This window comes from Dermacentor albipictus, chromosome 1, assembly GCF_038994185.2.
Source record: "Dermacentor albipictus isolate Rhodes 1998 colony chromosome 1, USDA_Dalb.pri_finalv2, whole genome shotgun sequence".
Taxonomy (NCBI): Eukaryota; Metazoa; Arthropoda; class Arachnida; order Ixodida; family Ixodidae; genus Dermacentor; species Dermacentor albipictus.
This window is the reverse complement of record NC_091821.1, coordinates 86,844,240-86,855,101: the sequence shown is the minus strand read 5'-3', so window position 1 is coordinate 86,855,101 and position 10,862 is coordinate 86,844,240. Positions and strand designations below refer to the sequence as shown.

At 44.0% G+C, this 10,862-nt stretch overlaps 1 protein-coding gene across 2 annotated transcripts in view; it reads right to left on the bottom strand.

Moving 5' to 3' along the window:
- Positions 1–208: 208 nt before the first annotated feature.
- mle (dosage compensation regulator mle) overlaps positions 209–10,862 on the bottom strand; it is a 133,494-nt gene continuing 122,840 nt past the window's right edge. For both annotated transcript variants that reach the window (XM_070523096.1, XM_070523100.1), the window contains 2 exons: positions 4,342–4,554; positions 209–799 (listed from right to left, as the gene is read on the bottom strand). In XM_070523096.1, coding sequence (XP_070379197.1) covers positions 394–799; positions 4,342–4,554 — 619 coding nt within the window. In that variant the 3' untranslated portion in view covers positions 209–393. The remainder of the gene's footprint in view (positions 800–4,341; positions 4,555–10,862) is intronic.

The following is a 10,862-nucleotide window of genomic DNA, read 5'->3' as shown; positions in this document are numbered from 1 at the left end:
CACAAACATTAATTACCCTTTCCTTGTAAACTTAGGGCCCATGCGTGCGAGTTTTATTTGGTGAAAAACTTTGTGCAGTCTTTGTACAACAATGCATTATTACTTGTAGTCAGTGTTTAATAATGCAGTGACAAACACTTCTGCTAATGTAATTACAGTACTGAAATGTCGGGAGTGCAGGGCAATAGATTTCAGGAAACAAAAAACCTGAGGAAATGGTACCTTTATTAAAGATCTCAGATGTGCACAAGGTCTTTTGTTGATATTGGTGAATCTGTGCAGTGAGAACAAATGAAGACAAAATTCTAACAATGCCTTAAAGATGAACATAATCACAAGTGATGCAAACCACTAGCTTGTGGAAACTAATGCACTAATAAACCAAAGTATGCTTTAGTATCCCCCCCACCCTCCACGAAAACCTCCCCGTCCTCGTCCACCACCCCATCCAGAGCCTTGTTGTGATCCACCATTGTATCCTCCAGGCTGGTAGCTGCCTCTGCTGCCAAAGCCACCACGACTTCCACTGTCATAACCACCACGGCTCCCATAGCCATAGCCACCAGAGTTTCCATAACCAGTGCCACCCCCATTGCCATACCCATAGCCACGCCCACGGTTGTAGCTGCCTCCGAACCCAGAATACCCTCTGTTTTCATTTCCATAGCCACCTCTGAATCCTCCACGAAAACCTCCCCTGAAGCCACCCCTGAAATCATTTGAGTAGTCTCCTCCAGTACTGGCTCCTCCACCAACATTGCTCAATCGAGGCATCTTTCTGACGGGCTGTGCATTTCCACTGTAGAAAAAAAAATGGGGGAGAGAGAGAGAGAGAAAGCATTTTTCATTTATGTCAAATGTTAACCAAGAGCTCAAACATACACCAACAACAAAAGTTAGCAAATTTTTTAATAGTGAAACCATGAGCCATGATCAAATGCAAACAATGGAGCAAATCATTTTCGTACAGTCTGTGCAACCTAGCGTCAGCTTCAGAAACGCCTGCAATGAAGTTGTGAGAGTATGATTTCATGCCCTTCCACCAAGAAGCAGATGTACCTGACGCAATGAGTACTTTGCACAGTTACCACCGGCATGCTAGTGACCATCTTGTCTAACCCTGTGTAGTTGGGTGCCCAAGAACACAAGTCAGCGATTCAACTCTCGCGAAGTTGTTCATGGCTTGCAGTGGCTCAAAATAGGCAGGCGCTTTCACCCAACTCCTTACCTCAAGTACCCTTCTTTACTACACGATCTTGCACTGCATGTGTGAGTACACCCATCACTTTTCTAGCAAAACTGTTACTGCAACTAGATGTGGTGGAATATCACACCAAATGTCGATAAAAATGACTGAGACAACCCCTGCAGCTAGTGCAATAAGATTTGGTGGGAATGTTATGTCAAGGGCACCAAGTGGACAGCTAGAAGTACAAGTGCACAGTTGAACCTTGTTATAACAAAGCTGGATCTGACATGAAAATACCTTCACTTTATCCAATATTCCTTATAACATATACTTGCTACACAGTGACATTGGCAAGAAAATTTACGTTTACCTCATTATATACAATAATTCATTATATCGAGGTTTGACTCTATGTAGACTAAAGTTCTGCTACTTGCACTCTAAAACTCTATAGGGTATTTCAAAACCATCAATATGAAACTTGATGAGAAGATCTATCAAATTGAAGATTTTACAATTGTAGGTGCTTTGGAAATCATCAGATTTGTGCTAATTGGGTTCAGGATGCCTGCCAGAGGACTAAAATGTTTGCTGTTTACGAACATAGAGGTCCACTTGATTCGCCAGCACTTCTGTGAACCAGTTCACGTCAGTGCACAAGAAGTTAAGAAATGGTGGAGCTAGTGTTCACAGGTACAAGTGCAGCGCAACACTTGAAACAAATGCCAATGTGCAGATACAATGTAGGACCCTTATCCTTTTCCACCTAATGTGCACAGTCTGCTTTTGAGAGGTGGGGTACAAGGTGGGCTACAGCAGTTCCTGAACTACAAGTATGGTCAGCTTCTGTTAAGTCTTACAGACAGCAGAGAGCAACATTCCACTTGTGGCAGAAACAAAAAATAACAGACAAACGTGTAAAGGCCTGGAGCTGCATGGTCGATTCTGCCAATGACAGAAGTAGCAGTAAATACATGCTGCATGTTCAGTTTGACAGATAGTAATCGTTCTTATGCTGCATGCCCAATCTGACAGCATATTTCTAAAGGTAAAGTGCACCAGAGGACATCAGTGATTGCAAAAATGCAGGCAAATAAAAACAGAAGAAAACCACTAGAACCTACATATAAACAGAGGCATGTTGTTTTACTGAGTGTCCCATGTAACTTGAGCCAAATATTAAAAATATGTGAATGCCACGTAGCTGGACAGAACCAAGGTAATGTTGTTTGCCAACACTTGGAGATACTCGGATTATTCAGTTTGTATTTGAAAATTTTGATATTTGCATATCCCTAATAATATTATAGGATAATTAGATACGAATATGCAATAAATGCAGTGCTGGAAGCAGTGTTAAATTCAAATCATAATTAGTCAATCTGCACAGCATGTGCACATTGTCAAAAAAAGGGGGGGAAAAGGGGGCATGGGTGCCATTTTAGCATATACTTTGGCTCAGATGCACCTCACAGGCGCATTATAAATGGATTTCTTATTTTTTTTTTCAGAAATACTGATCCACAAAGTGAGACATTTTTACTGGTTAGTGCAAAAAGAGTTACAGATCTTGAAAATGTCAGTTGTGAAAAGTATACTTTTTTTTTGCTATTTTCACTCTTAAAGAAGGCAAGGCACAGCTTGATCACAACAATTAAAGCAACATGTTTCCAGATAAGTTTAAACAGGTGGTCCAGTTGCCATCTTCAATTATGACAATAATTACAAACATTGCATGTTTTGAAGACAGAAAGGAAAACGTACTTGAACGTATTCTTACGAAATATTTTATGCATGACACCATAAGAACACTGCTCCTGTAGCTTCTAAAAGCCCCTTTCAGTGAGTTTCGTCATTTCTCAACTTCAGGCACTTACTATAAAGCTTTATCAAGGCAAAATAAAATTTCGATTTCAAAACTACATATCAATTATAGCCCGAAAAACATGGCATTAATCATATGACATATATCATATGATTAATGCCCTGTTTTTTCATTTCTTACTTGGCTAGATTTCTTAAAGACGCTACTACAAGCAAGCTTTACTGTGCTTAAAGGGACAGTAAAGGCAAATATTAAGTCAAGCTAAATGATAGATTAGTGCTCAAGAATCTCTAAGGTGTCAATATTATTGCAAACAGAGCCTTAACAATCGAGAAAGTGAGGTAAATGCAAGACATGATTAGGCTCCCCCAGGACATTCAAGCACTTGCCCAATGAAGAAAGCACTCCTTAGTTAAATTCTGTCACTAGTACTCAACCACTCATTGCAAAAAACATCCTTGTAGTATAAGACGAAATAAAATGCTACTTGTCCAGTCCTATTTCATTTTTAGAAAAGAGAACTCATTGAAATTACCCTTGACAATGACACGGGTGGTCAAAACGTTTAGTATTCGCTCAACCTCTCGTCGCCCATGCTTTCGCGTTCGGTAGCTTCATTATCGCATAGTGCTGCGCTAGTTTTGCTGGCTCGCGAAACTCGCATAAACTGCAAGTAGCAGAGAATTCAGCTTCCATGTGATGCAGCGGGATGCCCGAACGGTCTACGCCATTTGACCAAAAAGCAGCTGCAGCAGCCAATCCACCGCTCCGCTCCGTCTTGGCTCGGTACCACTGCCTGTCGAGCCGTATTGCTCACCGATGGCAGCAAAGCGTGGTGATGGCGTAAGCAACTGTCACCACTCCCCCTCTTCAGTGGTGGGAGATTTGAATTTTGAGTAACGTATTGGGATCCTTCAGATGCAATTTTCTCATACACTAAGTCTTTTCTCGGCACGAAACAAGCATTGAGAGGTTTCTGGAATGGCATTTAAACAGTCCACGTCGACTTAGTATTTGCCTTTAGTATCCCTTTAACTTAACCAATTTTTACCTTAAATCATGCATTAAGGAGATGCAAAGGAAGAATACTAAGCTAAATTGATGGATTACTTATTCAGAGTAGCAGAATGTCAGTTGTATTATAACAAGAGCCCAAAAAGGTATGCTGGAAAGGATTTCAAAATAAAGATGAGTGCACATGCAACCATGAAATTCTCATACCAGCTTCCCATTATGTAAGGGATGAAAATCAGGAAAAAGCAGCTTTGACCTTAATTTTCTTAGTTAAAATTTCACTGAAAGAAACCAGATTCCAATGTAAGCTTACCCAAATGACTCAGTGACATCTGCACCTTCTGTGCCAACTTCAATGGAGTCAAAGCGACAAAGCTTCTTGATAGTGCTGATTATCCTTGCCATATCATCTGGAGGTTGTGTTAGAAGCACTGGGTCATTGGCGACATCATTAATGACACTGTCCACGGCCAGTTGCAGAGAGACTATATGGGCAACAGCCTGGGGATCCATCTTCAGGTTGATCCTACAGCAACAAAAATAAAAAATAAAATAAAAACTGAATCAGAAAACAATTACAATACACCTTAGGTAGTACTTAACACATTAAAATATTATATATATATATATATATATATATATATATATACAGTGGATTCTCTTTAAATGGAACCTCGAGAGTCCAGGGAAATAAGTTGTTTATCACTAGTTCCATTTACCATGAGATTGAGCTCAAGGGTATGCAAGATCCTTTATTGAAAAGGGCAGATGCTTTATTGCTAGGAGCAGATAATAGGTGAAGCAGATCTGATAACAAAGCTGATTCTTACAAACCTTATGCTTGCACACAGCCACTTACTGGAGCTAGTAGCACAAAAATTAATTAAAAATAGTCATTTAGTAGCAACAAAAAGAAAAGACTGCTTCAGTGACACAACCACTCTCGAAGTCATCAATAACTTTGATACTCGCCTCCAGTGTGAGCACACTGTGTGTTTTTATGCCACTATCAGAAACATTAAGCAAACTCAGAGCTCAGTGACATTGCCAACACAAAGAAACCAAAGCAAGCCACGACCACGGTAGAGGCCACACTAACTTTCACGATCGACTTGTACATGGCGATCGAGATGCTACAGGCTGCTTGGATGGCTGTACTGGTAAGCACAATCACCAATTGCTTCTGGCATGCCTCACTTGACGTCAGCAGCGGCAGTTACAGCGAAGATCTCGGTGCTGCCACCAATAACAGGGTGCCGCGGTCGACCAAGCCCTAGTGTCGTGGGACGCTCTCCTTGATGCCGGCGTTGTGCCCGACTGAAACACGTTCTGCACGTACGTCAGTGCCGAAGCTGACGCGGTGATGACAAAAGAGCTAACGGAGGCAGAAATTGTGCACGCTGTGACTGGGGTGCCTAATGACGACAGTGTCGAATGTGTCGACGACAGCCCGGAGCCTAATATTGGCGAACCCGACAAACTGACGCCCGCACAAGCACTCAATGCGGCAGACCTGCAGCACCGCTTCTCTGGCGCTCACAATGACGGCGAGGACGGACTCGAAGTAGTGGCTGCAGCTAAAAAAGCCATCATTCACCTGAAGAATACACGGCAAAAATCTCGCAAGGCCTTTTTTTCTGCAAAGTGAGCGGCCAACTGGTGTGATGTTGATCGATCAGTGATGAGCCGCTTGGCATCAATAAAGTAGCAATTCCTTGCTGTCTTTTTTTTTTGCTTGTTTTTTTCGTGCGATGGCCATTTTCTTTTTCACGTGGCGGGCTGCTGTGCGATTTGGTAACGAGTACATCCTCTCTTGCTTGCTAATTGTGGATAGAAATTGATAGTGGCTACAAAGAAATAATGGTTATAACGAAGTAGTTACTTCAATTTCGTTATAATGAGGTTTCACTGTATAACCAAAATTTGCCATGTGGCCTGGTGAGGAGCCCTTTAAGTAAACTGGAATTCATCTGCATGTCACCACTGTACTGGCACCACTGTGATCGTCGATGCAGACTTCTATGTCGGCATTTGCAAAGGCGTGAGCAATAACAAAATCAGGAGTGTTCATGGCTATTTTTCTACATTGGCGGTGAAAGCACCACCATAGACAATGCGCTCATTCCGGCATGATGCGTGCAATGTAGACCTTTGATACAATGTGGAGTTTCATCTCGGGATTGCTGACATTGCAATGGCAATGCTAAAGTCACGTGATGAAGTCAACGGCAGAATTCGAGGCATAAAAGATAGCAGACGATGGAGCAGCTGACATCAACGAGAGGATGACGAAACAGAAGCGAAGGTATCATGCAGTACAAGCAAAAAAGTGCTCGTGGCAGTGAGAGTGAACTCCAGTCAGGCGAGATTGTTCAAATGCCGCTGGGCCGGGTGGGCACAACCAGGCCCACAGGGACAGCTGAAACTGTATTTACACAAGGTGTTCTGAAGATTGGGCACCTACGTACAGGACAAAGAGCGTATCGGGTCGAAGCAGTATGAGTTTACTACCGTCTTGCGCTCAAGATTGCCGCTGGTTTCCAATCGAGACGGTGGCCGCCTACGGTTCCTGCCCCTTCTGCTGTTCATTCCTCTCGCGTCAGCCATCACCCCATCAGAGACAGTTCTACCGCACCAGGCACCACTAGCACCGCACTCAGAGAACTTGCGAGAGTTACTAGTATTATTTTATAACCCTTCCTGTTTGAGTGAGCTTTTCATATGTGTAATGCCTGTGTGCCAATTTAATATAATTTTTTGTGTTGTAACGAAATGCCTTGTTATTATTCACCTTCCTTGAGTCCCACGCCTTGCAATGTGCTGATCCTAACTTTCAAACCACATCACATCGCTGCTTGCCAGGAAGCGCAAGCAAGCCAAAAATTACTGTATAGTGCCAACTACAGTCGACTCTCGTTACAACGGACCCTGATAATCCAACAGAAAATGTCCGTTTTATCCGAAACGCCTCACTTCCAAAACTTTCGTTGTGATGTCTAACAACATTACTGCAAAGTGTGAGTGACGAACATCCAAAGTAAAAAACAAGTAATAAAGGTTGGTTTTGCCTGAAAGGCAAAATATCGATAGCAATAACAAATTAAGCAAGATAAGCACCGCAGAAGCAGTGACAAATTTATTTATTTATTTCGTTACCCTCAGGGCCAGAGGGCATTACAGAGGGGAGTGGGTACATTCAAATGGAAAATGAAAAAACAAAAAACAGCAGTAAGTTTCTATAAAAGTAAAAAAAAAAGGTTACCTCAATACATAAAGAAAATGAACAATAGCACACTACATGGTGAAAAGAGAGGAAAATAAAGAAACGCTGAGCATAAAAAGCATAAAGAGATCTTATCAACAAGAAAATTGATCTTCGTGCTGTCTTGCTTCAACGAGAACTAAACATAGAAAGCACAGCGCATATGAAGCTACAATCACTGAGCGCACTTTGTCCACATCGCAGATTGCTTACAAGATATGGCGCCCGCAGAGGCGAGCACTTTGTACACACTGCAGATCCCTTTCAAGATACGGCAGCTGCACCATAAGCAGCAGCTGCCGGAGCAGAACCCCCGTCTCTCTTGCCTAAACCCCCTGCCCTGTGGCTCAAGCGCACGATATTGAGCCGCGATTGTCGACTGACCCCCACAAGTCAGTTGTCAACCTGTGTCGACACTGCAAAAGTAAGTTTGATACACCCAATTTTCAAAAAAATTGCCGCTAATTTCGTCTGATGTAGCCGATAGTCCCTTGCAACGCGGTTCGTTAAAAGCGAACTTTGTTGCATTATTAAAATAGGTAGAATAAACTAGGGCTGAAATGTGATCCGTTATACCCGAAAGTCTGTTGTATGCGGGTTCGTTGTAACGAGCGTAGACGGTACAAGCCGAAGTTTTTTTTCATAAGATGATCTTTCAAAGTTCGGGGCTCGACCTATATGCGGAATCATAAAGTCGATTTATCTATGGGATTGAAAGTACCGTAAAAACCGGAATATAGGTCGAACTTTTTTTCGAAAAACCATCGTGAAAAGTCGACCCTCGACTTATATACCGGACATAGGCGGAAAAACTACGGAAGTCTTGCAACAATGGGCGGATGAAGTAAACAGCCGCCATCGCCATCAGCAGCAGCGCGGCGTCTGTGGCGGCGTGGCGACGTTGTGGCACCGGCATTTTGCGTTTCCATTGTCGCAAAGTTATATTAATTAAAGGCTGCATTTTCATTTTGTTTCAAAATGAGCGGAAGCCGACGTCAATTCACCGTCGCCTTCAAGAAAAAGGCGATTGAGTACGCGGAAGCCCACGGCAGCCTGGCGGCACAGTGCGAACTTGAAGTATCCGAAAAGAGCATTCGGTAGTGGCGGAGGCAAAAGCAACGTATTACAACTTGCAGCAACCAAAAGAAAACGTCATTTCGTGCCGGATCGCAGCGGACTGCAGAACTGGAAGGCAAGGTTGCGGAGTCCGTCCGAGAGCTGCGTGTAAGATTGCTGCCTGTGACTGCCGAATGCATCCGTTTGAAAGCGGTAGAGATCGCACGCGCCTATGAACTGGGCAGCGAGAAGCACTCGTCATCCGACTCTGATCAAAGGCGTTGCTCTGATTCGGAGTAGCGCTTGCGCACTTCGTGCCCTTCTGTGTACTGTACACCCGACGAATTTTTAACAGTATCGCGCGACCATCGACCCGCGTGTTTGTCAGCACCTTGTCATCACGGCACGGAGCGGCGAAATTGCAAAAGTAAGGGCATGTGCATACATGCGCGTATCTCGTTTGTTTCGCTGCTCAGCGCCGTTAAAAAGGTGCTGACAAGCACGCGGGTCGATGGTCGCGCGATACCGCTAAAAACTTGGCCAGGTGCACATGCGAGCAACATTTAAATACTGTCACCATTGTGCAGCCCCCTGAGTCGCATTTGTTTCACAGTAAGGGTGTCATGTCTTTCGGTACTTTTGCCATTGAAAAATATATATATTTTTTTTTTCATTTTGAGAATTTGTTAGTTGGGGGATCGACCTATATTCCGGTCCGACCTATAGTCCGGTTTTTACGGTAGTTTCGATCGAGCTGCTGGTAGTATCGCACGCCGTGCACGAATAATTCTGCAATAGCTATTAGACACGGTGCTAAAGCAGGCTGCTTAAAAAAAGGAATTTATCTTACAATACACCCTATAGTTTTGTTTTCATACAATAGGAGTGCTTTGTTGAGAAACCATGGGCATTCCACGCAAAAGCTGGCAGTGCTATGTTGGCTGGCAACACTTCGCGGGTAACTAAATCACGTGACCAGTCATATGCACCTACAAGTGTCTTCACGCGTTTTTACACTCTTAGCATGCCTGTTTGCCATTTCTGCATTTAGCTTCGCCTGCAAACAGTGGTGTGCGCAATTTTTGTCGCTGCCCGACAGATGCCAAGATACCGCCGCCACCCTGGCAACAGTACAGTGTTGCTTTTAAGCGGCAAGTGATCCTCTAACCAGTCAGAAAACAATGCTGCAGCAGGGCGCAAGTTCAATGCATCACAAAAGTGCGTGAGGGAATAGAGAAAACAAAGAAGCAAGATCTTTGCATGCACTACTACACGGCATTCCTTACACAGACCAAAGTCGGGACAATACCCCGCCGTTAAGGAGGCATTTCGAAATCAGGTTCACAACCACAAGAGCAAGAGGCTGAGTGTTTGCTACGCTGATATTGAAACAAAAGCACATACTGTCGGGGAGGACATGTGCATCCCACGAACAGAGTTCGAAGTATCCAAGAAATGGGTCACAAACTACATAAAACAGAACAGCCTGAGCCTATGACAATGCACGACTGTATGCCAAAGGTTGCCTGAAGCGTACAAAGAAAAACAGTGCGAGTTTCTACGCTACATCAGTAAGCAGAGGGCAGAAGTTCATTCCTGCTGCATCAAATTGGCGACACCGACCAGACTCCTGTTTGGTTCGACATGCCTGGCAAGAGGATCACGTCTGGAAGAAGGGAGCACCAGGTTCGCCTGCTGACAATGGGTAACACGCACAACCATTTTACTGTCATGTGCTGTATGGCCGACGGGCACAAGCTACCACCATTTCTTCTGCTCAAAAAGAAAACGATCATAACAAAAGAAAAGTTTCCACCCAGAGTTATCAGCCGGATGAAGGAAAAGGTGTTTTTTAAAAATGAAACTGTCCTCGAATGGTTTCGTACCATGTGGTGCAGGTGGCCGGGTGCACTGCTGAAGCCTCGCAGCATGCTCATCTTGGACTCTTTCCGCGGTCACATCAAGGATAGAGTGAAGAAAGTGGTAGCAGACTCTGGATGTGAGCTGGCCATTATGCCAGGCAGACTGACATCTATTCTTCAGCCACTGGACGTGGCAATGAATAAGCCATTGAAAGACCGCATCAGCACATTCTACAATGAATGGCCTCAGCAGGAAAACGAGAAGACACTGACAGGGCAGCTGAAGCGCGCTTCTTTGAACAAAGTGGCGCAATGGGTCAATGATGCCTGGTATGAACTACCAACCTACATGGTCTGCGCGGAGTTTTCGACGTGCGGCGTCTCGGTACTGCCGGCACCGCTTCCAACAGCTAGCAGCAGCAGTGGCTCACACGATGGCAATGACCGCAACTGCATCCTTCTCTCAAGCGATGATGAGTCGTAAGCAATATCTCATGGACAAAAGTTTCTTTGCGTGACTCGCTCTTCTGAAAAACTTATTGGTGAGCTAGGGCCGCAGCTTGAGGCTGTGTTCAAAGTGAACTTTTTTTTGCCCAGAAGGAGTTACAATATGGGGGGGGGGGGGTCAACCTATAATCGGTATCAACTTATAAT